This window comes from Falco cherrug, chromosome 15, assembly GCF_023634085.1.
Source record: "Falco cherrug isolate bFalChe1 chromosome 15, bFalChe1.pri, whole genome shotgun sequence".
NCBI classification, from domain to species: Eukaryota; Metazoa; Chordata; class Aves; order Falconiformes; family Falconidae; genus Falco; species Falco cherrug.
Window position 1 is genome coordinate 13,445,769 of NC_073711.1, and position 27,700 is coordinate 13,473,468.

The 27,700-nt window shown below is 59.4% G+C and overlaps 4 protein-coding genes across 5 annotated transcripts; all 4 read left to right on the forward strand.

Moving 5' to 3' along the window:
- Positions 1 to 718: 718 nt before the first annotated feature.
- SNX12 (sorting nexin 12) lies at positions 719 to 5,449 on the forward strand. The gene is made up of 4 exons (XM_055727274.1): positions 719 to 943; positions 2,757 to 2,852; positions 3,069 to 3,193; positions 3,650 to 5,449. The coding sequence occupies exons 1-4, from the start codon at positions 779 to 781 to the stop codon at positions 3,750 to 3,752; spliced, it is 489 nt and encodes a 162-aa protein (XP_055583249.1). The 5' UTR covers positions 719 to 778; the 3' UTR covers positions 3,753 to 5,449.
- Positions 5,450 to 5,641: 192 nt separating this feature from the next.
- Positions 5,642 to 9,653, forward strand: LOC114014523 (nascent polypeptide-associated complex subunit alpha, muscle-specific form-like). Its single transcript, XM_055727520.1, has 7 exons — positions 5,642 to 6,445; positions 6,829 to 6,960; positions 7,299 to 7,352; positions 8,041 to 8,141; positions 8,933 to 9,005; positions 9,209 to 9,280; positions 9,461 to 9,653. The coding sequence occupies exons 1-7, from the start codon at positions 5,701 to 5,703 to the stop codon at positions 9,514 to 9,516; spliced, it is 1,233 nt and encodes a 410-aa protein (XP_055583495.1). The 5' UTR covers positions 5,642 to 5,700; the 3' UTR covers positions 9,517 to 9,653.
- A 2,308-nt stretch (positions 9,654 to 11,961) lies between these two features.
- SLC7A3 (solute carrier family 7 member 3) lies at positions 11,962 to 22,338 on the forward strand. 2 transcript variants are annotated; one of them, XM_027798540.2, is made up of 12 exons: positions 11,962 to 12,072; positions 16,772 to 17,177; positions 17,382 to 17,540; positions 17,627 to 17,807; positions 17,904 to 18,016; positions 18,914 to 19,136; positions 19,328 to 19,467; positions 19,547 to 19,649; positions 19,948 to 20,159; positions 20,825 to 20,991; positions 21,278 to 21,386; positions 21,492 to 22,338. In XM_027798540.2, exons 2-12 carry the CDS (start codon positions 16,808 to 16,810, stop codon positions 21,551 to 21,553), a joined length of 1,839 nt encoding a protein of 612 aa, XP_027654341.1. In that variant the 5' UTR covers positions 11,962 to 12,072; positions 16,772 to 16,807; the 3' UTR covers positions 21,554 to 22,338. The 2 variants fall into 2 exon arrangements, with proteins under 2 accessions (XP_027654341.1, XP_055583493.1); XM_055727518.1 differs by lacking the exon at positions 11,962 to 12,072 and adding an exon at positions 14,677 to 14,892.
- Positions 22,339 to 25,516: 3,178 nt separating this feature from the next.
- On the forward strand, positions 25,517 to 26,604 carry LOC102052530 (serine protease 23-like). The gene is given in 6 exon segments (XM_055727692.1): positions 25,517 to 25,777; positions 25,779 to 25,812; positions 25,815 to 26,000; positions 26,003 to 26,287; positions 26,290 to 26,366; positions 26,368 to 26,604. Coding segments are annotated over 6 exon segments (1,080 nt in total).
- The last annotated feature ends 1,096 nt before the right edge of the window (positions 26,605 to 27,700 follow it).

The window sequence follows — 27,700 nt, forward strand, 5'->3', positions numbered from 1 at the left end:
CCCCGCGCCGCGGGGCGGGCCGCGGCCTCCGCCGGCAGCGCGTGGCAGGCGGCGCCCTGGCGCGACTACAACTCCCAGCGGGCACTGCGGCGGCCGCGCTTACATAACCCGCTGCGCCGGTCTGCGAGCCCGGTGCGTCCCCATCCCCAGTCGCTTCTCCGTCCGCGCGGGAGCGCGCCCCCTAGCGCTCTGGGGCCTGCGGCTCCGGGACCGCCGCTCCCTCGCGCCGTCCCGCCGCGGACAGGAGCCCGCTTCTGGGACATGCCCAGCACGAGGTGTAACGCGCCCCGCGTCCCGGTGCCGGTCCGCTCGTCGGAACCGCGACAACCAGGTTCCGGCGCGCCGTGCAGCGCCCGGAGCTGGCCCCGCCCAGGGCGCTGTATGGCTCAGTCCCTATGTACGTTTTGAGTCCCAGCGGCTCGGCTCCCAGCTCGAGCGCCCAGCGCAGCCAACCCGGACTCGGGCTGCGCGCCGCCCCGCGGGTGCCCGGCTGGCGCGGCCCAGGTGACGCGGGGCAGCGTCGACAGGGAGCCCGGCGTGCAGGTTCCGGGGCTGCGCCGTGGCGTGCCCCACGCCCTGAATACCCGCTCCGCTTATTCAGGCAGCGGCCGGGCGGCGGCGCTGGCGGGCGCGGGCGGGGCAGCTGCTTAGCGGCCCCGAACCCTGGATACCCGCCGTATTATGCAGGCGGCAGGCGAGCGCCGTCGCGTCGTGCGCGGGGCGGGGCGGGCTGCGGCAGCGGGCGGGCCGGGCCGGGCGGGGCGGTGGCGGCACCATCATGTCGGAGGCGGCGGTGGCGGACACCCGGCGCCTGAACGCCAAGCCGCAGGACCTGACGGACGCGTACGGGCCGCCCAGCAACTTCCTCGAGATCGACATCTTCAACCCGCAGACCGTGGGCATGGGCCGCGCCAGATACACCAGCTACGAGCTCCGGATGCGGGTGCGGCCCCCGTGGGGCCTGCGGGGCCCGGGGCGGGCGGGGCGGGGCAGGCCGCGGGGCCCCGTGTGGGTCCGGTCGGGGCTGGGCTGCCCGGTGGCCGGGTGTACGGCCCGGGGAGGGACAGCGGCGCTTGGTGCGCGGTGCCGGGGTGGCTGGGGGAGGGCGGCCGAGGGAGGGGCGGGTGGTCTCGTCGCCGTGGCTGAGCGTGGCCTGCGCGGCCGGGACAAGGAGCTGCGGTGAATGTGTAGGGAGCCCGGCCAGGGAGGCCCCGCGCTGCCCGGGCACAGCTCCTGGGGCTCGAGGTAGCCAGGCAGGGGCTGTTTTCGTCTGCGATGGTGGGGAACGGAGGGCGTGAGCCCCGGCGTTGGAAACCGGGCAGGGCTGGGCTGGGGCTGGCAGCTTGCCCGTGGCTTTCCAGCTGGCCAGGGCTCAAGGTCAGAGTGCTCGCAGGTGGGGGGGGTTGCCGGGACCCTTCGGCATCCAGCGAGAGCTGGTATGCGCAAGGACGAGAAAGGTGCTGCCTCAGCAGGCTCCTGCTCCTGTCCCCTCGCTAGAGCTCCAGGCCTGGCACTTGGGCACTGTTGGGTGGTTGCTGAGCAGGGCATGGCTGCATGCAGCTCCTTATCTGGAGCAGGGGAGGAAAGCTAGCCAGCAGTATCTTGGGACCTGATCACAGTGCAGTCTAGCTACTCCTCCTGAGTCAGCTTGATCGCTGTGATCTGGGAGTGCACGTAGCAGGCTGAACACTTCTTGCAAGGTTCTCTTCACTGGGCCTTAACCAAGCCAAATGGGGGACCTCTTCATAGCTCTGTGTCTGATAGCTGAAGGCAGTAAAACTATGCTTCCCCTGAACCAAGCAACCTTTAGCATATGTGCTAGCATTGACGTCTGTTCATAGCATGATTTAGCTGTTAAGTCTCCACTGCATTTCAGAAGAATTGGGTGTTAGTTTTTTTCTATTCTGATGCTCGGTTTCCATCAGCCTGCCAAAGAGTGCCTGGCAGGTGGCAATGAGAACCTCTTAGTCCCACTGAAACTAGCTCTTGCAGAGATGCTTTGAAAGCAGCTGGTTTTATTTTGCAGATCTCATAAGAATATAGTTAAAACATGTTGCAGCGATACTTGTGTTCATCTGGGTGCTGCTTGTCAGAAGGTTTTGCTACCTCAATTCCTTCAATGTTTCAGGCTGCATGGATAGGGTAAAGGTGACGTTACTGTAGCTGTGAGTCTTTAGTGGCAGGGGTGGAGGTTGGGGAATTGCTGCACATTCCTCCGGTGGCACAAGCCAGATATGAAAAAGCTGCTCACCTGTTAGGGTACGTGATATGTTCTGAGAGAATATTGTAGCACAAGGTCTGGCCTTGAACAGTTGCTGGGACAACATTTCCTCCCTTAGTTCTTCCTTGGAAACACTGGTGTCGTGTTGGAGGTTCTTTTGCTTTGCAGGCTACTATGAAGCTATCTTGTAGATCCCTTCCAAATGGAGTGAACTTGGGGGGGGGGGGGGGGATCAGCCTTCTCTGTATTGTGAGCCCTTGTTCCAGCACATGCCCCTGGGAGGGGGTGTGTTCCTGAAATAGTCACTTGAGGAGGAGGGAATGGCTGGCTCAGAGTAGCCTGGCAAGTGCTTGCTTGATTCTGAAGGGCTTCAGTACTTGTGCTCTGTCCTGAATAAAGAAACTGGGTGTTCTCATGATGCCTCCTTCTCAGGGGGCTTGGTTTTCTAAACACAGCTTCAGGTTTCAGCTACATGTTGAAATACTATCTGGCTTCCAAAGCAACCTGCAAATTAACTACTTCTCCTTCATTACAGACAAACCTCCCAATCTTCAAACTGAAGGAATCTTGTGTGAGGAGACGATACAGTGACTTTGAATGGCTGAAGAATGAGCTGGAACGAGACAGCAAGGTGAGGCCTGGCTCTACCTGCATATTCCTGAAACCAGGACATGTGGGAATAGTTGTAGCGATAATCTTGAGCTGTCCGTAAGAGAGGCTGTGGTGGTGGGCAGCTGTTGGGGCTTGATCTCTATCCACATAACAGGGTTGGAGACGAGTGTCAAATGGCCAAGGGTATCTGCTTGCAGTTGGCCATTCTGCTGACAGGGCAATTCTCTGCTTTCAGATTGTAGTGCCACCGCTGCCTGGAAAAGCTTTGAAACGACAGCTTCCTTTCCGAGGAGATGAAGGCATCTTTGAGGAGTCCTTCATTGAGGAGCGGAGACAGGGACTAGAACAGTTTATTAACAAGTAAGTTTGGTGTCCTATGTGCTGCCTTTCTGGCTGCTGCCAGTAGAAGAGGGCTGTGGGAAGGAGTCTTGATCTGCTGCACAGAGGTGCCTTGCTAAAGGATGGTGCCTGCAGCCAGGTAATGACGCCGTGGTTCTTGAAGCAAGTCCTGCCTTGAGTGTGGGTTGTGTTCAGCCCTCTCTTCTGAGAGTGAATCAAATACTGGCAGAATAGCTGTGCTGCAGAGACCCACTGACAGGGTAGCGTTGGTTGCAGGAGGGAGCGCCCTGTGCTCAAGCACCTCTTGCTGGCCCTGTTGCACGCTGATCTCATCACCTTGGCCTGAGCCCAGCGCAGGTGTACTTGGAACTGGCTGCCTGTTAGTGAGGAGAGGTCTGCCTTACTGCCTATGGAGAGTGCAGGTGTGGGGGTCTCGGTGGTGGCTGTGCTAACCTCTGCATCTGATTTTTCTTCCAGAATTGCTGGACACCCGCTGGCACAGAACGAGCGCTGCTTACATATGTTCCTGCAAGAGGAGACTATTGATAGGAATTACGTCCCAGGGAAAGTGCGTCAGTAGGAGCACCTGGCACTGTCTTCCTCCATTCCACCCTCCCTCCTGCAAAAATGACATTTATTTTTACACTAAATCTGTCTTCTCTGAACCAGCTTTTCCTCTCTTGAACCTCCCAGTTTGTTCAGTATTTTCCTCTTTTGTAACTGGCAGCAGCTTGTTCTACTGGGCTGTGGTCTTGGCCTAAAGGTATGAAGATTTATGCAAGTGAGCTTGTTGTCCTGCACCTAGGGGCACGTGTGAATAGGTGTGGAGCGGGAACTTGCTTATGGCGTTATGGTGTAGGAGCTGCCTCTCTCCCTGTACAGGAAGGTATGAGATGACCTTCACTCCCCTGTCCGTGCAGCCCCAAGCATCTCTGCACGAGACTCTGAAGAATAGCAGTTGTCATGTTGGTCAGTGATCGCATCGGGTATTAGCGTTTTAGTAAGGTTTATCCAAAACAGTGAGTAGGTGCCTGGGTGTGTTGGTTTCTCGTCCACCCCATTCACCCTGCATGAAACCCTCATTCTTCACTGTCTGGAAGTGCTGAGACCCAAGACCTACTCTACCCCTGCTCTCAGCCTCCTGCATTACAGACCCGTTTGGTGTATTCGTGTTAATCCCCCTCCTTTCTAATGTGCTGCTGGCAGCTTGAGGGGTTTCCATGACGTGTGCTCTCATGATGCTCTGTGTGGGCAGTTTGGAGAGTGGAAGCTGGGGTGGCCTAGGTTATAGCAGCGTGTGCTGTGATGCCTTGGTCTGGGGTTTAAAAAATGCCACAGCTTGCTCTGCCATGGGCTGCTGTGGTGGTGTTTCCAGCAGCGCCCTGCTCAGCTAAGTTGCGGTGACCTTATCCTGTGCCCCAGCTGCAGAGGGGAGGACGTGGGTCTGGCTGAGGAGGAGCAGGAGAGGGCTAGTGGGGGCTGTTGTGACGTGTGGCCGTGATGGCTGCCACAGGAGGGGCCTGGGGTGGGGTCACCTCTCCAGAAAGGGACGGCAGAGAATGGCTGGTCAGGCCTGGGTTAGACATTTGCTTACGAAGCAGGAGAAGTAACAGTGGCTTTTTGTGTGTTCTCCCCTGTTCTGCAGTGAGCTAGGCAGTTATTTTTGTGGACGTGAGGACGCAAGACTGGTCAGGAAAGCATTCAGAGCTTGAGGAGGGCTGCTAGGCTGTGATTTGCTGCAGCAGAACTGTCTGTTGGAGGCTCCTCCAGCTGCCACAGCTGTGACAAGCAAGGTTGGGTCTCAGCTCCAGGGCTCCTTTGGTCGAGGCCGGCTCGTTTATAAGTGCTTGGTCACTTTGTGGTGGCATGGTTGAGCCTTTCCTGGAGCATAGGCCTACAGTGGCTGCCCTCCTGTTCCTGCCAAGCGTGTCCCCCAAGGTCTCCTTGAAGTCTCCTGGGTGTTTGGTGAGGAACTGGTGCTGCTGGGCGAGAGGTGGCTCTCGGGGAAGAGGGGAAGTTGCTGAAACCGGGAGGGAACTGCTCCGGGGACCGGCTCGGCTCGGGAAGGGCCGTGGGGCAGCGTGGGGGTTGGTGCCGGTGGAGGCGGCCGTGCCCGCAGCAGGGCTCAGCCCGCATCCCCCCACCGCTGCCGGCCCCTGCTTGGGGTGGCCCCTTCCTCCTGCTTGTTCTGCCGTGGGGCTGCCATCCACCCAGCTGTCTCCACCCTGTCCAGTGTAACGTCCCGGTTCCGTTCGCATTAAACCACTGTGAAGCCAAGTCTCTGCCTCGTCCTGGGGGGGCTACCGGGGCGGGGAAGGCACCGGGAGGGGGCGTGGTCTGGCGGGCGCTGCGCGGCGGCGGCAGGTGCCCTCCCCGTCGGCAGGCGGCGCTGCGCGACGGCGGGAAGGGCCTCAGCCGGCGGCGGCGGGAGGTGTGTGGATGGCCCTCCTCGTCAGCAGGGGGCGCTGCGTGGTGGCGGATGGCCCTCTCGGGAGGCAGGGGCCGCTGCGCGGCGGCGCCCGGGCGGGATGCGGCGGTCAGAGGAACTGGTGCCGCCGGCGGGCAGCGGCTCGCCGAGCTGCCCTGACCTGCTGCGGAACGTAGGCGGCCCGCACTCGCCGCTGTACTATAGCTTCTTCGAGGAGGAATGCCGCGCCATCGCCACCCGCCTGCTCGTGGGCGCCACCGTCGCGGCAGAGCCTTCGCAGAGCCCGGGGGAGGCCAGCGTCCTGGGGCTCGGTGCCGCCGCGCCCGCCACCTCTACGCCGCTGCGCGCCTCGCCGCCCCTCGATGAGGGGGCCCCGGCCAGCGCCCCGAGCGCGGATGCCAGTGAGGCCGGGGCGGCCTGCGAGGAGCCGCCGTGCCTCCCGCAGCCCAGGCCCGGCCCGGCCCGGCCCCGCAGAGCAGCACGGCGCGGGGCCGGGCAGTCCCCCTGCGCGCCGCGCCCCGCCGGCCGCCCCCCCGCCCGCTCCCAGGGCCGCGGCGGCGCGAGGGTCTCGGTCTCCCGGGGCTCTCTAGCTCTGGAGCTCCCGAAGGCCGGCAAGGGGCTCGGTGCCCCGGAAACGCGGCTCCCCCAGCCCTCGGGTGAGCCGGGCCGCGGGCGGCTGCCCCGGGCGGCCGCTGCCCCGCGCTGCGCCCCCCTCTCTCCTGCAGGTACCAGGCCGAAGCTGGCGTCGGCTGCCAAGTCCAGGCTTCGGTGTCCCGGCTGGGCCTCGCAGCTGGCGCAGCGAGCCGCCCTTCCCAAAGCCGCCCGCTGTGCCGCGGACACGGAAAGTAATTCTGCCCCTGCCAGTGGTCTGGCACGGAGTGGGAAGCTGGGGAGGGGGGTTGATGCTGCAGGGAGAAGGGGGAAGGCCTGGGCTGCGGCGTGAGATGGGGACGGAGCGTGGGGAGTGGGGAGTCCCTGGAAGCGGCGCAGGTAGGAGCCTGGGAGATGTGCTCGTGCCCCAGGTGCTGTGCTAATTAGTACTGCCAGGCCTCCCACCAAGGCGGGCTGGCAACCTGTCGGCTTGGAGCCCTCACCCCGTGGTCTTACAGAGTTGTCAGGGTGCTGGTGCTCGTGGGCCGGGGATGAGCAGCCTGGCTGAGCCCCTAGGAGCTGTGCGGTGTGGCAGCTTCGGGGTAGCAGCCTCTGTCCTGATGTTTGTCCGCTATAGCTGCTGTCAAGGTTGAGGGTCGCAGACAGCCCTCCCAGAGGCTCGCTACAGCAATTCCTACTGTGGCTTCTCATGCCCGACTGCGGACACTGGGAAAAGAGGCTTCCCCCAAGTGCTCTTGCCTTGATAAGGGTGAGTCTGGGCAGAAGCCCCAGAGGCTCTGGTGTTGTGGGAGCCTGGAGCTGCTGCCCTGGGGAGAACATCTGGGTGTTGGCTGCAGAGTTAAGGCTGATCACGGGGAAAGGTTGGGAGGGGAGCAGCATGTGCTCGGGCTTAGAGGAGGAGGGGAAATGTGATGTGGAGCTGTAAGGCTAGGTGAAGTCCCTTTCCCTGGCACCCAGCAGAGAGCCAGAATGGATCTGGTGCTGTGGGACATCTGTAGGACAGGGAGCAGCCCTTGTCAGCACATGTTGTCCGGGCACTCTCTGAGCAGGGGTTGATGCTCTTGGCTTTTATTTCCTGGACTCCAGGATCAACTACCCAGGAGCTCATATGCAATAGGACCCAAGAGCTGGAGGAAAACGGTGAGAGCAAATAATGGCTGGTTGCAGTTTGAACTGTCTTGGGAGCAGGTGAGCAGTGTGGAGGTGTGGTCCCACACAGGAGTGGGGAGCTGGAGCTTGCTCCCCTGTAGAGAGGGGCCCCTCTGGAGCTTTCCTGACTGCCAAAGGCCTGCTGAAAACCAAGTGTCCTCTGAGTGTGCCGCAGTGAGGGGAGTCTACTTTTCTGTGTTGGGCTCTGGTGGAGTCTCACCTTGTGTTGGGGTGAGAATAGGGAAACATGGGCAGCTGCTTGTTGGACAGAGCCACTCCCCAGCAGGGCCCTTGCTGAGCACCTCGGGGTGCTCCAGTCTGTGATGCCTTCCCCAAGGACTGCAGCTGGGCAGCCTGCAGTCCTGGGCCCTGCAGAGGAAGACGAAGCCATCCCCACTCTGCTGGGACAGCCCTGCCCTGCCCAGTGCAGCTGTCTGCCTTCCCTGTGCGAGCAGACTCCAAGCGGGAGCCCAGAGTCGCTGTGAGCTAGGCCATGCAGAAGCACCTTCTCCCAGCAGCACCCGTACAGGCTAGGCCAGCAGCATTGGGTTGGAGGGGCTTGAAGACCTCTGGCTGCCTTGGACAGGTTCTGCCCCTGGTCTGGAGCAGCTCTGTAGCTTGGTTGAAGAGAGGCCGGGGATGGCAGTTATGCTTCTGGTGGCAACACTTCTCTTTATAGGTAAGGTTGACCAGACGTGGGTGTGTGTGGAGTCCTCTTTATTCAGTGAATTGGCCCCTGGCCCGACCCCAGGGTGTGGAGATGCAGTCCCTGCTGAGCAGGTAAGAGACAGCTGTGTCCTGGCACTGCAGAACACCATTCAGCTGATGGGCAGTTATGCCAGAGGTGGGAGGTGATGGGACCTGGGGCTGTCAGTTTCTAGGCTGGCACCTGAGCTGTTTTAGCCTTTCCCTGGGGTTTACACAAGACCTTGTGCTTTTGCTGCATGGTTTACCACCTCTCCGGTGCTCAGGGGACTGCAGGCTTCTGTCCAGTTCATCTTTTTTAAGGGGTTTTTGAAAGGTGCACACCCCCAGTGTCTTGTGGTGTCACTTTTATACTTCCTGACATGTTGGACATGTCCCCAAGATGGGGTGAGCAGAGCCTGCAGCAAGGTGAGATTCCATGCTGTGAAGTCTCCTACCTGTAAAATATGTTTGTGCATTTGCCAGCATTTTTAGGGCTCTTCACTGTGAAGCAGTAGCCTGCCAAAGGATCCTTGGCAGTTGGACATTGGACATTGGCAGTTGCTTGCCTACAAGCGAACAGTGGCTCCTTTGCCAGGCACCACTGCTACAATGAACGCTCCCTGGCAGTGGTCCCATGGGTGCTAGGCTTAGGGTGTTGGATGGGTTGTGCTTCAACAGTTCCAGGCTTGTGAAGCAGAGGTGAATGTCAAAATGATGCCCTGCTCTGACGTGCTGAGGGGGCTGAGCAGGGCTCCCCAAGCCCAAGAACCGCTGGTGTATGTGTGCTGCCTGCAGAGATGCTCCTCCACAGGAAGGGCTGGGCTGTGGGCCACTGCGTGGGGGTGACCGCCCCCACCATCACACTTACACCCTGCTCTTGCCAGTCTGCAGGTGATCAGCTGTCCCAGGAGCTGAAGCGTGTAAAGAATGAGTTGGAACAAGTGAAGGGTGAGCTTGGTACGTCGGACTGGCTGTTTTGGGGGCTGTGGGACACCCACAATCCAGACGACACCCCTGCACTTCTAACTGGAGCCCAGGGCCTGCAGCATTGTGGGGTTGGGGATGGCTTGTTTGGGTGTAGAGCAGGATCCCCTACTGCCCAAGAAGGTGTGAGGGTGAGGTGTTTAGGACAGGCTGAGCACACACCTGTTTGCCTACAGCTGACAAGACTGCCCAGTGTGAAGCCTATTGCCGGACGATCTCCTCCTTGCAGGCTCAGCTCAGAGCAGCGGGTATGTTCCTTTCCTGGGGTGAGCCTTTGCCCCTGGGCAGGTTGCAGGAATGCTCTGGTGATCCCTTGCTGGTACAAATGAGGGCTGCCAGGTGGAAGGGACACAGCTCGTGGCCTTTCCCATGAGGCAGGTGCTGAGTGTTGCGAACAGCAGTGCTTTGATGCTGCCATTGCTTCCCAGGAATCTGTCTGGAAGACGCAGCAGTGGAGGAGTGTGGTGACTCAGGGAGAGACTGACAGCTGGCACATGGGGACAGACTTGAAACAGCCAGTTGTCCAGCTGCCTGAGCTGCTGAGCCAGTGATGTATGTAGAGCTCTTGAATGAATTGAGTTTTTTAATTCATTCTATTTAAAATAAAGGTGTCTTTTCTCAGTGATGCTTGTTGTCTGCTGGGATAGGGCCAGTGCCTAGTGCTGCCTGCTGATGCTGTTCTCCAAAGGACTGGGCAGAAAGAGCAGGTCTGTGTACAGCTGTGGCTGGTTCTGTTCAGCCAAAGGCTTGAGGTCTGTTGGGTGCAGGAGGTGGGTGGTGGTGGGTAGAAGCACAGCAAGGCTCTGGGGAAGCCTTTCTGGACAAACCTGGTGCTTCCAGATGAGATGCTTGGATGTGTGGTGGTGGCAAGCAGCTGTACGAGTAGGTTTCTGCCTTAAACTACCTTCATGTTGGATGTGGGAAGAGGCAGTGCTGGCTGATGGCATGTCAGGCTTCTGCAGCTGTTAGCTGACTGTCCTGGTTTCAGCTGGGGTGGAGTTGATTTTCTTCTCAGTAGCTGGTGCAGTGCTGTGTTTTGGATTTGGTGTGAGAACAATGTTGATGGTTTTGGTTGTTGCAGGGTAATGTTTATACTAAGTCAAGGACTTTTCAGTTTCTTGGGCCCTGCCAGTGTGAGGGCTAGAGAGGCACGGGAAACTGGGAGGGGACACAGCCAGGACAGCTGACCTGAACTAGCCAAAGGGATATTCCGTACCATATGACATCATGTTGAGTATATAAGCTGGGGGAAGAAGAAGGAAGGAGGGGGTACTGGGCATTACGGCGTTTGTCTTCCCAAGTAACTGTTACACGTGATGGAGCCCTGCTTTCCTGGGGATGGCTGAACACCTGCCTGCCGATGGAAAGCAGTGAATGAATTCCTTGTTTTACTTTGATTGCACGCATGGCTTTTGCTATACCTATTAAACTGTATTTATCTGAACCCACGAGTTTTCTTGCTTTTACTCTTCCGATCCTCTCCCCCATCCCACTGTGGGGGGAGTGAGTGAGTGGCTGCGTGGGGATTAGTTGCTGACTGGGGTTAAACCATGGCACTGATATTTGCTATTTTATTAGCTGGTGGCATGTGTCAGTGTCTGGGAGCAGGTGGTGGGAAAGCAGCACGTGGGACTCAGTCCCTGACTGTTTGTGCCTGCCAGCACTGGAAAGCCCTGCCCTGCTGCCTTTCTGTGACAGGTTCATGCAGGCACCTTATCATGCTGCCTCACATCTGTGTGAGGCCCTAGAGAGTCCTGCTATCTGGTGTTGGCAGCACCCTGAGGCTGGGCCAGGAAGGCTGGCCTGCTCCCGCTCCCCCGTTTTCTCTGGCTGGTGTTCCTGGCTGCTCCAGAGTGCTGCAGGCAGCCCACACCCCTTCCTGGGGCAGCTGCCCTTGACCGTGCACAGGGACGGCTGCTGCACAGGGATGCTCCATCCACTGCCTCCCACCTCTGCTTGGCACTTGGCCACGGAGGCGAGCAGCTGCAGCGCTGGCATCATCTGCAGCAAAGTGCTCTAGCACAGTGAGCAGCGGCGGTTCCTGTACGTGCGTGTTGAAAATACCTTCTTGGTGCAGGTACTGAGGGAGCTGACTAGGAAGAGTGCCCTGCTAGACTGGTTGTTTGTAAACAGAGATACTTGTGGGTGAAGCAGTGACTGGTGGCTGTCTTAGTCACAGTGATCATGAAATAGTTGAGTTTTCAAATCGTTGGTGATGGGAGAAAAACTCCAGCAACACTTTGACCCTGAGTATTGGGAGAGCAGACTTCAGGCTGCTGAAAGAGCTAGTTAGTAAGGTCCCCTGGGAATCTGCTTTTGAAGTATTTGGGTCCATGAATGCTGGTCATTTTTTAAGAACCATCTCTTAAGACATGGGAGCAGGCAATCCCAAAGTCAGAAGTCAAGAAAGCGAAACAGAAGACTGGCTTGGCTGAGCAGGGATCTTCTAGGACTTAGGTGGAAAAGGAAAGTGTGTGGAAGCAAGGACAGGCAACATAGGAGGACTACAGAGATGCTGTCTACCACTGTAGGAAGAAAATCAGTGTGGCCAAAGCTTTACTAGAATTCAGGCTGGCCAGCACCCTGAAGAACAATAAAAGGGCTTTGAAAAATACGTTAATATCAAAAGGAGAATCAGAGGTATCTTTGGTCCATTGCTTGACAAGGTCAGTCACCTGATGAACAGGGATGTAGGGAAAGCAGGAGCACTTAATGCCTGCTTCACCTCTGTCTTCAACACCAAGGATGGGCCCTGGGACCTCTGGAGCCCTGTGTTGGAAGACCATGGCTGAGGGGATGATAAACTCGCAGCTGCCCCCGAACTTGTTTGAGACTTGCTGCTCCAGCTGGATTCACATAAATCCGTGGGGCCTAGGGTGCTGAAGGGGCTGGCTGATGTCATTGTGGGGCCTCTTCATTATTTTTCAGTGGTCCTGGGAGTCTGGAGAGGGCCAAGTCAACTTGAAGCTGGTGGATGTTGTCCCAGTTTTCAAGAGGGGTAAGAAGACCCTGAGGCCTGTCAGTTTCACTTCAGTGTTTGGTAAGATTATGGAGAAGGTTATTCTGGAAGTTACTGAAAAACACTTGAGAGACAGTGCAGTCATTGGTCAGAGACAGCACAGATAAACAAGGGGAAAGTCCTGCTTAACCAGCTTAATTTCTTTTTATGGCAGAGTCACCTATCTGGTTGACCAAGGGAAGCCAGTAGATGGGGTGGATTTAGGATTTAGCTGAGCTTTTGACACCATCTCTCATGGTATCCTGGATAAACTGTCCGGCACACCACTCAGCAGGTCCATAATATGCTGGGTGGGCAGTGGGCTCATGGGTCAGGCTCAAAGGGTTATAGTAAATGGGGTCACATCAGGTTGGTGGCCAGTCACCAGTGGGGTTCCCCAGGGCTCAGTTTTAGGGCCAGTGCTCTTTAATGTTTTTATAAATGATCTGGATGCAGGAATCAAATGTAATTTTGCCAACGATACTAAACTAGGAGGAGCTGCGGACTCCCTGGAGGATAGAGAGGCCTTACAGAGAGACCTGGGTAGACCAGAGCTGGACAATCACCAACTGTGTGAAATCTAACAAGAGCAAGAGGCGGATTCTCCACCTGGGACAGGGTAATCCTGGTTATACACACAAACTGGGGGGCGAGAGGCTGGAGAGCAGCCCTGTGGGAAGAGATCTGGGGTCTGGGTTGGTGGCAAGTTGAATATGAGTCGCCAGCATCCCTTGGCAGCAGCTGTGTCCTGGGGTGCATCGAGCGCGGCACAGCCAGGCGAGGGAGGGGATTGCTCCTCTCTGCTCCGCGCTGGTGCAGCCCCACCTGGAGCACTGCGTGCGGTTTGGGGCACCCCACCACGAGAAGGACATCGGACTGTTAGAGTGTGTCCAGAGGAGGGTGGTGAAGATGGGGAGACGCCTTGAGGGCATGACTTAGGAGGATCGGCTGAGGTCACTTGGTTTGTTCAACTGGGAAAAGAGAAGGCTGAGGGGTGACCTCATCGCAGCCTGCAACTTCCTCAAGGGGGGCAGCGGGGGGAGACGTGCTGGTCTCTTTTCTTAGGAAAAGGTTCTTTACTGAGAGGGTGGTCAGCACAGGAACAGGCTCCCAGGGAAGGGGTCATGGCACCAAGCCTGTCAGAGTTCAAGGAGCATCTGGACAACACTCTTTAGTCATATGTTTTAGCTTTAGGTAGTCCTGCAAGGAGCAGGGAGTTGGACTCAGTGATACTTATGGGTCCCTTCCAACTTGAGATATTCTGTGCTGCAGTCATAAAAGGTGATGGGGCTCCAAGAACTGATTTACATCTGCTTCTGCAGGGCTTTTGGCCCCCTTTCCAGGCTGGAGCCACCTCCTACCCTCCTTGGTGCTGGCTATGCATGCCTTGCTGCTGTCTGCTTTCCCGCCGTTCCTGTCAAGATGCGGCTTGCTCCATGCTTCTGCCTGCTCCAGGCCCTTGGCCTGTGCTGCTGGATCAGGGCCCTGAACTGGGTAGGGGGGAGAGTGGTAGACTGGGCGGTGAGGATGGGGCACTGGGAAGATGGATGTGGAGCTGCGTGTGAGGTCAGGGAGCTGGAGCCACAGTTGCTGCCCCAGTACTCCTCCCCGCCAAAATTGCCTCCTGAGAGCTGCTGTCGCGAGAGGGTTTCCAGGAAAAGGCAAATCTTGATGTTATTCCCGCCCCCGCTGCTCTGGGTACCCAGCCTCTGGTTGGCTGGGCTGGGATGTCACCCCATGGAGCCCTGCTGCGCCCGCAGTGCTGCGGGTCCTGCCCAGCAGCACCCTCAGCGGCGGGGCTGGGAGCATCTGGGCGCGATGAGCAAGGCTGTGGGGGATTCCTGAGAGCTCACCGTTTCCCAGTGGGGAGCGTGGGGGCAGGGAGGGGAAGGGGTGTTGCTGCGTCATGGTTCATTCGCAAGGGCTGAGAGCGGGAGGGGAGCCTACGTCACTGCCTGCCAGCTGCGCTTCCAGGTTGCTGCGGGGGGGGGGGGCGGGGGGCAGGCTTGAATCGCTGCCCGTTTGAATGGGTGCTGGTGACTTGCGAAGGCCGGATTGCGTGTGCAGAAAGGTGCTGGCTCCTGCCTGCCGGCCCGGCTCCAAACAGCTCTCCGGAACCTGGTGTTTCCCATCACTTAGAGCTGCCTGTTGCTCCCGGAGTTGAGGAGACTGTAGCAGAGCAGCGTGGGCGCTGGCCGGCGCTCGCTGCCTGCAGAGCACATGCGGGTGGGGGCAGAGCCCCCCTCCGTGCCTCGGGCTCCCTGTGGCAGGGCCGGCCGCCCCGCTGCTCCCCGTCCCGGGGCAGGCTTTGCCCTCCCGGCACCTCTGGGCTCAGGGGACCCTCAGCCGCCTCCCCCGTGGCCTTTGCTGGGGGGAGCACGGCGGATGCCGCCGGCCGCATGGTCCTTGCCCTGGGCTCGGCATTGCCGCCCGCGGTAACGTTGCCCCGCCCCCCGATGCTGGGGGTCCGGGGGAGGGGTGTCTGTGCCCGCCCCACCCCCCGGTGCCATTTATAACTTGAATTTATATTTTTTTAAATCTGTCACCTGGGGAGCGGCACGGCGCGGGGCAGTGGGCAGGGGTGGCACTGGGAGGTGACGGGCTGCCCCGCTCGCCCGTCGCTTCCTCCGGGGCGCGGGGAGCGGGAGGAGCCGCCCGGGCGCGTCCAGCCACCGGTGCCCGTTCACGGCGCTTCGCTGGAGGTGGGGGCGGTGCGCTCCGGCATCCGGCGGGCGGGGCCGGGCAGCTCTTCATCACCCGCGGCGGCGGCAGCGGCGGCGGCAGTCCCGGTGCGAGCGGAGCGGTGCTGAACTGACCTGACCTGACCTGACCGGGACCGCACCGGATCCAGCCGAGCCGCCGGTGAGTCGCGGCGGGCACCGCCGCCGGGCCGGGCGCGGTCTGGCGCAACCGGTGCTGCGCTTGCATCAGCCGCCGCCCCCGCGTGGGGCCGGTGCGGGTGGCGGCCGGGACGTGCCGCGCCGCGGTGCCCCGTCCCGCTCCCGCCGTCCCCGGGACAGCGCCGGGCTCCTCGGCCACACGGAGCCTGGCTGGGTAGCTCCCCGGAGCTGGAGATGCTCCCGCGGGGGCTGGGGCGAGGGTCCCGAGAGGGGGCTGACGGCCCCCGGCACCTGCCCCGAGCCGCGGCGGGATGCGGGGGGCACGGGGATGCGGCGGGAGGCTGCCGCCGGCGGGAGCTGTCGCTCGACACGTTGTTTTTCCTCTGCCCCGCCCGTAGCTCGCTGCGTGCTGTCCATCCCGGGTGGCAGCGTGGCTTTCTGCGAGACACCTCTCCGGCCTGGGGCCAGCCCACCCTGCCCTCGGCGGGGGTCTGGGTGCTTAGTGCGTGCCTTCCGCCGGGCACGGCCAGTCCCGGCGCGGCGGGGCCCGCGGGGGCTGGGGGGCGCTAACCCACATCCTCGTGCTCGGCGCCGACCACGTTTTTCTCTGCGCTGCTCTGAGAATAAGGGCCGAGTGCGTTTCTGCTGCCAGCCCCGGGCTTGCAGTTTTTGCAGAGCTTGTGTCGGGTGTCAGAAATCCCTGGAGCCATCGAACAGCCCTGGGAAAGGCAGCCGGAGCTGTCAGGGCAGTGGCTGGCGAGGGTACCAGTGCTGGGGCACTTGTTGCCTTGCAGCCTGGCCCAGAGGCAGTCCCACGCTGGGGTGGCACCTTTGGCCAAGGCTGAACACGGCCTGTGCCAGCTCATGGGGAGGTTTCTCCTGAAACGGGCCTGATTTGCTGGTTATGGGGAAGCAGCCAAGCCGGTGGCTGCCACTAGCAACCCTGGTAATCCCCTCAGTGGAAAAACACCACAGTTACCCCCGGGTGTACTTACGCTGACCCATACAGGGTGATGTTGGTGCTGCCCCAGCTGCCTGGCCTGGAGCGTCTTTCACTTCCCAGTTAAGGGAGCAGCTGGTGCAGGGAAGGCGCTGGTGGGCAGGCAGTCCTGTGCTGGGCAGGGGGAGCCAGCCATGGGCACTGGGAGCCGATTTCCTTGCAGCTCCTCTCGCTCTGTGCCAGCTGCCTGCTCCACAGGGTGCTCATCTCCCAGAACTTTTTTGGGATGGGCAGCTGCTGTGAGCAAGGGGAATGGGGGTGTCACACATTTAGAGCCAACTGCAGCCTGCGGAGCATGTGGGCTGCTGGGCAAGCGCCATCAGCACACGAGGGATGTGCTCCAGGGGCCTGTGCTGCGTGTTTAGCCTCCCTGCCGAGGTGAGGTACAGATGCTGGGAGCAAGGGAGGAGGAATGGCCGTATCCCAGTGAGTCAGCCCAGCCTGCCAAATCCTCCACTGGAGGAATGCTTTGTCTCCCTGCCATCGCTGCTGTGCATGCCCACACACCAGGCCAGAGGGATGTGCCAGCAGTCAAGTTTGGGCTGAGGTATCTCTAGGCTGCCAAATCAGTGGGGAGTTGCTGGGAGACTGTGCAAGCTCTGGGGTGTGCCTGGGGGCGCGGTGGAGGGGACCACGCGGGGCTCATGCAATGACCCTGTTTCCTATCATGAACCTGCTGGGTTCATCCCTGGTGCACTCTCCTGACACAGGGGCTGCGCAGGTGGGGTACGTGCAGTCCCGCAGTGCCTTGGAGGGAGCTACCACAGGCTCTGCCCCACCAGTGTGGCAGGGGCTTGGTGCTGCTGGGTCAGTCAGGAGCAGGCACAGCTCCTGTGGGCATTGCTGCCAGCTCTGCTCCCTGTGGTGTGGGCTTACGCTCCTACAGTCCCTTCTCTTGCAGGGGTTTTGAGCAGCTGAGCACCACCCACGCGAGAAGATGCTTGGGAGAAAAATGACCAGTATTGGGAAGAAGCTGATCCGCCGGCGCATGGTGGATCTGAGCTCTGAGGACACACGTTTTGCTCGCTGCCTCTCCACACTGGACCTCATAGCTCTGGGGGTGGGCAGCACGCTTGGGGCCGGTGTGTACGTGCTGGCTGGGGAGGTGGCCAAGGAGACAGCTGGTCCCTCCATTGTCCTCTGCTTCCTGGTGGCTGCTCTCTCATCGGTACTGGCTGGACTCTGCTATGCAGAGTTTGGAGCCCGCGTTCCCAAGACCGGCTCTGCCTACCTCTACAGCTATGTCACTGTTGGTGAAATCTGGGCTTTCACAACCGGCTGGAACCTCATCCTCTCCTATGTGATAGGTACGGGACCAGGCAGGGTGTTGGCATGTGTGCCTGGGCTCCTTTCAGCACCGCACTGGCTGTGAGGGGCTCATGGAGGCAGCCTTTGGTGCTGTGGAAGCAGGGTGTGAGGTGGCATCATCAGGGAGGTGGGTGCTGGGTTGAGGGTGGCCAGTGCTGCTTTACCCTGGGCTTGGACTGATGGACAGGTTTGCCATCAACCAGGTACGGCCAGCGTGGCTCGAGCCTGGAGTGCGGCATTTGACAACATCATTGGCAACCACATCTCTACCTTCTTCATGAACAAGACCACACTGCACCTTCCAGGGCTGCTGGCCGAGCGCCTGGACTTCTTTGCCCTGATCCTGATTGTGTTGCTCACTGGTGAGTGTGTAGGAGCAGCTCTGTGTGACTGTGGGTGGTGGCATGGGAGCCCAGTGGGTCCCCACTCATCTCTTCCATCCCTGCAGCACTGCTGGCCTTTGGCGTCAGTGAATCTGCCCTTGTGAACAAAATTTTCACGGCGGTGAACCTGGTGGTGCTGGGCTTTGTCATCATTGCTGGCTTTGTGAAGGGAGACGTCAGAAACTGGCAGCTTTCAGAAGAGGACTACAGCAACCTCTCGTACTTGGAGCCGACGAATGATACTATGTGAGGAGAGCAAGCAGGCCAGGGTCTAGCACAGGGCTGGCACTGGCCCTGCTGTCCATGCACTCCATGGCAGCTGCCCTCCTCCCTCCTTTCCAGGAAAAAGGCCTTTGGCTCTGGTGGCTTTGTCCCCTTTGGACTGGAAGGGATCCTGACTGGCGCTGCCACTTGTTTCTATGCCTTCGTGGGCTTTGACTGCATTGCCACCACAGGTACGGCCTTGGGCAATGGCGGCGTGGGCATTTCCCCACGAATGCCCATCCCACCACTCCTGGGAGGTTTCCCCATGGTGGTTCTGTCCCCAGCTGGGCCAGAACAGAAGGGCTCACAGCCTGCCCTTCCCCAGGCAAAGGGGCTCCCCACACCATGTGGTGGGAGCAGAGATGCTCCCGGGGCAGCAGGGAGCCTTTTTACTGACGACTCCAGGCTGTGATAGTGCTGGGAATTGCTATTGCCTCCTGGTTATTTCCTAGCTTCAAGCAACATTTTTCTAAATGACTTGAGTTCATGCAGAACTGCTGCTCTGTGGAGCACAGGGAGCCCTCTTAATTTCCTCTCATTCCCCCAGGAATCTACTTAGTGGGTGGCTGGTACAGGCTGTTCTGCCTGACCTCCCTGCCTGTGCCTCCCTGGCCCCAGGGGCTGCCCAGCAGCCTCCTCCTTCCCTCCTACGCTGGCCACTGGCCGCCAAGCCCCTTGCCAGGGAGTGCGGTGCAGCTGGAGAGCATGCCTTTGCAACAGCCGGGGGCAGAGGGTGGCTGTGTTGCTGTGCTGATGCAGACAGAGGATCTGCATTCAGTGCGATCTGCAGGGAACGGGAGCTGCTGGCGGGGGCAGAGGGCCAGCACAACTGGGAGGCTGCAAGCCCTGGGCAGCCACATGCCTGGAAGTTGGGGCTGCAGCCTTGTGCCTCTGCTCTTGGCAGTGCTGAAGCCTCTGCCAGTGCAGCAGCATGGCTGGGAACCCCTCCTCTCCAACAGCCCTTGCCTGCTGCTGCCGCCCAGCCCCATGCTGCCATGGAAAGTCCTTGCTGTGGCTCATCCCACAGGGCCAGCTGCCCTGTGCTGTGTGTAGAGCAGGGGTGGATGTTGTCTTTTGTCTCTGCACAGGGGAGGAAGCCAGGAACCCACAGCGCTCGATCCCCATTGGCATCATTGTGTCCCTCCTCATCTGCTTTGTGGCTTATTTCGGGGTCTCCGCGGCCCTGACACTCATGGTGCCCTACTTCCTCCTGAACAAGGAGAGCCCCCTGCCTGAGGCTTTCAAGGTGGTGGGCTGGGAGCCTGCGCGCTACGCCGTTGCCGTCGGCTCACTCTGTGCCCTTTCCACCAGGTAGGACTGGCTCCATCTCCGGCGCTGCCTGGCATGGCATGGGGACCAGCAGCACTCATCCCGGCTGGGCTAGGGGTTTGCCCTGTCTGGCTGCTGTCCTGCTGCTGGCACAGGGCTGGTCCCATCCCCATCTGGCTGGTGGGTATGGGCAGTTTGCCTGGTGGGCCCTGAACCATCTCTCCCCGCGGCAGCTTGCTGGGCTCCATGTTCCCCATGCCCCGTGTGATCTATGCGATGGCAGAGGACGGGCTGCTTTTCAAGTTCCTCTCCAACATCAACAGCCGCACGAAGACCCCTCTGTTAGCCACCATCACCTCTGGGCTTCTTGCAGGTAAGGCTCCTGGCCACTGCCTCGCACTTGGCCTCACAATGGTTTGGAGCCACGCTCATGCTGCATGTCCTTGTTGCAGCGATGATGGCCTTCCTGTTTGACCTGAAGGACCTGGTGGACCTCATGTCGGTTGGCACGCTGCTGGCCTACTCCCTGGTGGCAGTGTGTGTGCTCATCCTCCGGTGGGTGCCTTCTCTTGTGTGGCAGTGCCTGGGGTGGATGTGCCTTGCACTGAGCCTGGGGCTTGTGGCCACAGCTTTTTCCCGGGGGGATGCAGTTTGGGGAAGCATCGAGCCCTCGGGATGGAGCCTGCTCACAAGAGCCTGTGTGATGTCTCTGGGCAGATCCATGGAGTGGCTGTTGCAGGGGCCAGAGCAGCACATGGGGCTGGGGGAATGGGAGGGGTATGAAGGTGCTGTCCACTGTCCTCATGGGCTGGGAGGTTCCCTGGCCTCACTGCAGCTTGTCCCATCTGCTCAGGTACCAGTCTGGGCAGTTGAACTCTCCAAAGGCCATGGAACTGCTGGAGCTGAATGGGAATGAGGAGGAGAGGGTGATCATGAACCCAACTGTCACCACCACCAATGCCCAGCAGAAAGAGACGCTGTCCCTGGTGACACTCTTCAACCCACCCACAGACACCCCCACTGCACTCTCAGGGCGCATTGTCTACGTTTGTGTCTCAGTCATTGGTGAGTGAGCGGGAGCCGGTGGCCGATGTCCCCTCCTGTTGGGGGCCAGAGGGCCAGAGCATTTTTGCGCATCTCCGCAGAGCTGGGAAGGGATGGTGGGCATGCTGGGCAGCAGAGAGGGGCCGGGCAGCATAGGCTGCCAGCTGCTGTTGGCAGTGCCAGCAGGCACTGGGCCTCCTCTGCCCTGAGCAGGGTGCCAAGCGCAGGGCACAGGTGGGGTCTGAGCCGCACGATGTCTGATGGAGGACGTGGGTGCTAAGCCAGGCATGGGCAGGTGGTCATGGGAGCTCCCTGTTGACAAGCGTGGCCCGCGCTGGCCACCCAGCAAGGGTGGTCTCCAGCCCCCTGAGAGCACTCGGGCAAGATTTGATCCGTCCATCAATGGCTTGATTGTGCAGCTAGAACGGGGCAGCTTAGCCAGGTCTGGGTAAACATCAGAGCTGGGTTTGAGCCCAGCCAAGTGCAGGCTTCCCTCGGCTTGCCAGGCTGGCGAGTTCCCCTGGCAAAGTGCTTTTCTGAGGCTTTGGGGTGGGTGTTGGAGACAGCATGTGCTGCACCCATACCTAACTGAGAGGAATGGGTGCCTCAGCCCAGCCGCTGGTGAGGCTCAGGGTCCCAGGGACACCACATGCCATGCAGCTCCCTGACTGCCCCCTCTTTTGCAGCCACACTGATCATGGTCATCTGCGTGGTCCTGACCCTCAAGGTGTCTGCATTGAAGAGCGGCAGTGTGGGCTGCATTGTGGCCCTGGTGCTGCTCATCGTGGCTCTGCTCATTCCCACCATCATCGTTTGGAGGCAGCCGCAGAGCAACGCGCAGTTGAACTTCAAAGTGAGTGCAGCCCCCGGCAGCTTGGCGTCTGTGGCCCCACAGGCTCCTGGCAGGGTCTGGGCCATTGCAGGATCTGCCAGGGCTCACTGCCAGGCAGTCGCCATCAGGAGAGCCCAGGGTCCCAAGACACAGCTCTCCAAGGTGCAGTCCCACCATGGAAGGGCCTGGGTGCTCTCTGGGCTGTGGCAGGGGTGGGGGTCCCTCTGTAGTCATGAGGACCTTTGAACCCAGCCGGGTGCCTCAAGGAACCACTACAGCTGACACAGCACCTCTTGTCCCTCACCAGGTACCTTTCCTCCCGCTCCTGCCAATCTTCAGCATCTTCATTAACATCCTGTTGATGGTACAGCTGAGTGCCGGCACCTGGGTGCGGTTTGCCATCTGGATGGCCCTCGGTAGGTGTTCTGCAGAGGAGAGTGTGGTGCTGCAGGGTCTCCCCTGGGGGGCTGTTACACTGGCAGCCTGCTGCCACACATTTCATTGTGGAAACTGTCCTGCAGGTTTTATGATTTACTTCGGCTACGGGATTCGGAACAGTGTGGAAGGGAAAAATGCAGAGTAACCCTGTGCCACAGTAGAAAAGCCTCTGCACCACCCTGGACTGGACCTCAGCCCTGGGGCTACTGCGGTCTGAGGGATCAGGCACCAGCACTCCATGGACCTCTGCCAGTGTTCCCGGTCAGGAACTACATGATACAGTCATGATCTACATGGTATATCCATTCCCTCTCCCATGGGGAGCGAGCTCCAGAGTCAGGACTGCGGAGCCAGGTTGTGCGCTGCCCTTTACCTTCACAGACCAGAGGTCACAAGATGAGTCCCCGGGCCACGTGGGAGCGTTTGTGGCACGGGGCTGGTCTCTGCCATCCCCTCAGCCCCATCGACTGGTATGGCCCTCCTGCTATGGAAGCTGCTGTTGGAAATGCTGCTTTCCCTGCGCACAACAGGCCCCATGTGATGATGCAGCTGTATTCATTCCATTTGTCCTTGTCATGTGGCTGTGGTCACACCTCCTCTCCATGCTTTCCAAGCACGGGGTGCGTACATGACAGCCACGGCTGGAGCTGTGTGACAAAGCTGGGAGCATCTTGTTCTCGTGCTGCCAACAGTCCGGTACTCCGCAGCAGCACGGGGCTCAGCTGGACAAAACCCCCTGTGCTGGGATCTGCATCCCACACTGAGCCCCGTACTGCCCTGGCCATGCTGCTTGGTGTGAGCTTCCAGCTCGGGTGTCTGTGAAGATGTCCATAGTGTAGCTGTACCAGTGTCCAACCTCGTGTATCTTTGTATAATTGGTGGTTTAATGTCAACTTTTATACCTATTAAAATAAATATTTTTTAAGTGTCTGGCTACGGTCCGGCTGTATCTCATGTTAACGCCCCGTGGTGACAGACCCCTGGGCAGGACCCCACGTGTTACTGGGCTGGGTGCCAAGCTGGTGCCAGCACAGAGCAGGGCTTGGCCACAGCTGGCTGTGCTGGGGGAGCTCCCTGCCTGAAACCTGCTGCTTGGAGCCACCAGCCCTCACGCTGTCCGCTGGGACAGTGAGCCAGGGACTGTGGAGCAGTGCTCCAGGCCAGCTCAACCCAGCACTGCTGGTACCTTTCTGGCACCTGTGGGCAGGACTCCAGCCTGCCACGGTCCCCCCTGCAGGCTCTGTGCTGCGTGGGAGTGTGTCACCAGGGCAGTGGCTGCAATAAAGACCTTGGAAATATTTCCTGGAGGCTCCAGTAATGGCCTGCAGAGGAAGCACAGCCAGAAGCTGGGCTGCATCCATGTGAGATCATGATTTCCCAGACTCTGGTCTGGTCTAAATCAGCCCTGACATTATTTTACAAAATAAACTAATTTAGGGCAGATGTATCTTGTGTGGGTTTGGTATCTCTCCCTGTTTACTGGCAGTGGAACAGGGTCACTGCATGGTCAGCAGCAAAGGCCTCATGCCATCAGCTCTGCTTGGCCCCCGGGCTGGAACTGTGAGCCCTGCCGGGGGTACCTGCCAGAGCCTCAGGCTCCAGCCCTCAGGCACAGCTGACTCCTGGCACTGGCTCCTCGCTGGTTCTTCCAGCTCTCTCCTGGTCATGCCAGTGCCTCAGTGTGCTGTGCTGGGTCTCACCACCCCACCTCAGGGGTACCTTCGGCCAGGGGCAGCACATGGGGCCCTGCTGAGCCCTGAGCCGGCAGACCCCCAGCACCCACGCACACGGGTTCAGGTGCTGTCGCCCAAGCCTAGCGGGCAACGGGCCCACGATGTGGCTGCAGCCCTCACCCTCTGGCTCAGCACTGCTGCGGCCCCCCGTGCCTCTGTCTGTGCCCCTGTCCACATGCGTGGGTGCACATCCATGCCTGTGGCCACACGTGGGTCTGTGCCCGCAGGCGTGTCTGTACCTGGCTCCAGGCCATCCCACTGAGCACTGGCATCCCATCCCAGGCACCCATTGGGACTGGCAGAGCTCTGCACATGGAGCTGGGTACTGGAAGCTCTGGGCAGCTCCCACCACAGCAGCCTGGCAGGGAAGCAGCTATCTGGCAGCTGCCAGCCTGTGCCGGTGCGGTGCGTTGGTGCCATCCCACCACAGGCACAGGTGCTGGCAGGAGCACAGCAGCCCTATCCCAGGGCACAGGCCCTGTGCTGGGCACCCTGCTCTTGGCTGCCTGCCTGGAGGGGTCACCCCAGCCCTGGGAGCCCACTCTTGGGGGGACCCTGCCTCCCTCTGCCTGCCACCTCCTTCCACTCCATCGGCACTGGCAGAGCTGCCGGGGGTGGCACTGCATCCTCTGCTGGGCAGCAACCCTGCCTTTCCCAGGCCCCGCTGGTGCTGTACACCTCCGCACATCAGTTGGTGGGTGAGTAAAGCCCAGTGGAGCCCCAGCGTGTTGTCCAGAACTGCCACCATACCAGCCTGCATGTGGCCTGCTGAGATGCTCCTTGTGCAGACAGGGATTGGGTGAAGGCTGTCGGGCATTGGGGGCTGTAGGGTGAGCTTTCCCCTCCTGTGCCGGTCTGGAAGGGGGAAAATTCTAAAAACTGAGAAAATGCAGCAAAAAGCAGAGCCTGGCTTTGCTGCTGAGATGTCTGGTCCCCAGCCCTGCACACAGCTGCCTGCCGTTTGCCCTGTCAGCGGGGAGTTACCACCCAGATTTGCAGCACAGGCTGTGTTCCCGTCTGCTGCCTGGCCGTGGGCCTCGACAGGTTGGCTCCAGCCCCCACAGAGCGGCTGGCAGAGCCCTGGAGGGAACCAAACAAGCCCAAAGCTGCTCCCCTGCCTGTGCCTCTGCCGATGCATGGGTGCCAGGCAGACTGGGCACAAGCACGGGCTGGTGCATGGGCAGGAGAGGCAGAGCAGGCTCCTGTTTCTGTGCTATCTTGCTGGCTGTAGTGCCAGGCAGGCACTCAGGAAGGTCCCCCTGGGAGCTATAGCCAGGTCGTGGTTTATGATCTCCCCGTTGCCATCCCCCCTGGATTTAAAGGGGAGCTGGAGGGTTGTTGGCTCCAGCTGTGTTTGGTCCAAGCCATGCTGAGGGGGCAGGCAGATGGGGAAGCATTGCAGAGGAGACCTGCCTGTGGCCACCGTCTGACGGTGACATAGTCTGGCCGTGGGCCATGCTGGGGATGCAGCACTGGTGGCTCAGGGTGCAGGGGGTGCCAAGAGCTGGTGGGTCTCTGCCTCCCTCCCCACCTGGCTCCAACCCATCCCCTGTGGCTTTCATACTTTAATAACCGCATGCACTGCCACGTGTCCAGTGCAGACCCTGGCTGCCTTTGGGGGACACAGGGCTTTCCCAGCGGAGGCATCAAGGCAGCTCACTGCACATCAGCTGCTTGCTGAGGAAGAACCTCCTGGGGGGCTGCTGAGAGGAGCCTATGTGGGTACATAGGCTTGGGGCAGGATGGAGGGGTGCTGTGCCACTGAGCCATTGGAAGGAGAGCTGGCACTTTGGATCCTGAGCCCTGCACTGCTCCCCTGCCACAACAGGGTGTCCCTGGCACTAGAGATGTAGCAGCAAATTAAATTTTAAATGGGGTACAATGATATATTTGGGAGTTAAAATAGGCTGGCTGGTCCACACTGCTCTGGGACACCAAATACTTCAACCTGAGGAGCTAATGCACCTTCTTCCCTGTAAGACCAGCAAGCAGGTACCCTTCAGATCCTCCTTCCTGCAGGTGACCAGTGGGCTGCTGGGTGGGATGCATCCATCAGCAGCGCCTGAACCCTGGAATCCAGGGAATCTGCCCTGGGGAAGACAGGGTTACTGGTGTGACAGAGCAAACTCCTCAGGTCGTGATATTTCTGCAGTGCTGGGGTGCCTGCTGGGCCTCGCTTCCAGAAGGGCTCCAGGAGATCAAAGCCAGTGCTGGGTGAGATTCCTATCACACCTTACTCACCTGGCTCCAGGCAGGTCCCAACCCTTCTGCTTTCTGTGGTAAGAGCTTAAGCATGCAAGACCCAGTAGCTGGCACGATAATCCTCCCAGCCCTGAGCCGCGGCAGGTGGCCGGCTCTCTAATCATGCAGGCTTAATGCTCTCCTCACTTTGCCTTTGCAGGTCTGGCATGATGACTTGCTGCCAGGTGGTTGCTCTTCTCTTACTCGCCTTTCTTCCCAGTGCTGCATCTGGTGATCTGGTTGCTGCTTTTGTTCCCCCATCCACGCTGCAACTAGCCAAAGTGCAGTTCTTGTCACAGCCTGTCCTGGAGCTGGCAACATGCTGTGATCATGCCTGCACCCATCAGGAGGCTGCCTTGGTCCCTCAGGACTTCCAGGAGTACCTCTCTTATGCTTATGAGACTGTACCCCAATGGCACCTGCACCCTCACATGGTGGAAGTGAGTTCCCGGGCAAGTGGCGTGGAGAGGAGACAGCGGAGACAGTGTGCGCAATGCAAGTACCAGATTTATGGCACAGACAGGCGGTTTTCCATCAGTGGGATGATGAACTACCCCTCCTCTGCCACTGTTAAGATCTCCATGGGCTGCACGTGCATGCAGGTGTCTGAGCACCTTGTCCCCACTGCATTCACAACAGCAAAGGCTACGTGAAGCGGGCCAAGAAGATCAAGGTGGGTTTCCTGACACCAATGCAGGGCACTAGCGACAGGACGAGAAGGCTGGTGATGCGCTGGGCTTGTGTACAGTGCATGTGGGTGCCCATGGGCTGGTTCCGGGGCTCCAACTTGGTCAGCATGGACAACATCTGTACCCTTTTGAAGCTGTGCAGACCACACCAGCACCTGCACATGAAGCTAATTGCAGCTCTGGCAGTGGAGGAGGCAGCTGGGAAGAAGATTGATTTCTCGGGTTTGACAGTGATGGGCTGGGCGAGCTGGTCTGCTGCTTCTGTGGGGTGGAGGGTGAAATGGTCCAGCTCATCGACCCAGCACGGTGATGCCGGGCCTGGTGTGTCTGCCTCTGGGGTCTATGGCAAAGTGTGGGATCCCATATGGCACAAATGGGAGAGGAAGGTGATCAGGGTTTCCTCAGGGCACCAGTGGCTGGAAGTAGCTGTGGAGCACCACGACTATAATCTTGCCATTTGCCTGACCACTCTAAAGTTTGCTCAGATTTGCTACTGGCTCAGAGGGGACTTCAAAAGCTGTCACACTGAATGAGAACCACAGCTTGCCTCTTCCCCTCTCCAGTGCAGATGGCTTTGAATGTGGTGCTCCTGAGTGAGAGCACGGCCAAGGAGCTTGAGAAGGAACATAACTTTCTGGCAAAACTGCTGCACTTTGTTCTCTATGGTGAAGGAAAAAGGTCTCCACAGATCACAAGGGATCCAGCAGAAACTCACTGGAGTCCAAGTCCTGATTCCCCAGGAAGCCTGAAGGGTGGTTTAGGCTCCTTTGGTTGGTGCTGGCATGGACTCAGCATCAGAGTTCTTCACAGAAAGAGCTTGGCTGTTGGCTAGGGAAAGTGGCCTGCCTCTGCTTCCAGTGTGTTAACTGCTCGTGGCTTGGAGAGGCAGCCTGCTGCTAAGCTGTGCCTGGGCTCTCTTGGGTCTCATCTCTTCTCAGTCTGTTGGCTGCACAGCCAAGCTTGGCTCTGCCCCAGCAATATGAGGACAAAGGGTTACCTCTCCTAACAGGACCTTTGTGTGCTGATGAAAGGCATCTGAAAGGCAGCCCTGGAGCCTGAGCCTTCTGGGCACAGAGTGTGCCACGGTCAGGAGCTCAGCCAGGGCAGGAGGGGCTGCTCCAGGACCTTGGCAGCCGCTATGCTTGGCAACACTCTTGGCAAGGACACCTCTTCCGATGGATGCAGCACGGTGCCACGTGGGTACCTACACGTGGCAGCACGGGCCAAGATCTGGGAGCACCTACTGACTTGTAAACTTTCTCATCTCTCTTTGGTTCTGTCTGGGATTGCTGTAGAAGGAAGGGATCCTGACATTTACTGCAGCTGTAGTATTTGAGGTGGATTCTTTTAGGCAAATACATGTATTTGAATAAAAGTCAGCACAAATCTCTTTGCAAATGTTTTGTTGAAAGAGGAATGGTGCATAGATTGCTAGCCCTGGTTTGGGACTGGCTGAAGGAGACACTCTTCCTTCAGACTGGAGTGGAACAGGGAGATCTCTGTAGAACTGAAATCACAGTATCTTGCAAAAATATGGGCTAATGCCTTCTGCAGTCATAGGCACCTGACTGAACAGATTTCTGCATGTTCTGTCACATACATAGGACTGATGTGTCTAACAGGCCACAC

Coding starts and splice junctions, on each gene's coding strand:
- SNX12 (XM_055727274.1), top strand. CDS start 779: ATGTCGGAGGCGGCGGTGGCGGACACCCGGCGCCTGAACGCCAAGCCG. Junction 944..2,756: donor GCTACGAGCTCCGGATGCGG/GTGCGGCCCCCG, acceptor CCTTCATTACAG/ACAAACCTCCCAATCTTCAA. Junction 3,194..3,649: donor CTAGAACAGTTTATTAACAA/GTAAGTTTGGTG, acceptor TTTTTCTTCCAG/AATTGCTGGACACCCGCTGG.
- SLC7A3 (XM_027798540.2), top strand. CDS start 16,808: ATGCTTGGGAGAAAAATGACCAGTATTGGGAAGAAGCTGATCCGCCGG. Junction 17,808..17,903: donor GAGCCGACGAATGATACTAT/GTGAGGAGAGCA, acceptor CCTCCTTTCCAG/GAAAAAGGCCTTTGGCTCTG. Junction 18,017..18,913: donor TGACTGCATTGCCACCACAG/GTACGGCCTTGG, acceptor GTCTCTGCACAG/GGGAGGAAGCCAGGAACCCA.
- LOC114014523 (XM_055727520.1), top strand. CDS start 5,701: ATGCGGCGGTCAGAGGAACTGGTGCCGCCGGCGGGCAGCGGCTCGCCG. Junction 9,006..9,208: donor ACAAGTGAAGGGTGAGCTTG/GTACGTCGGACT, acceptor GTTTGCCTACAG/CTGACAAGACTGCCCAGTGT. Junction 9,281..9,460: donor GGCTCAGCTCAGAGCAGCGG/GTATGTTCCTTT, acceptor ATTGCTTCCCAG/GAATCTGTCTGGAAGACGCA.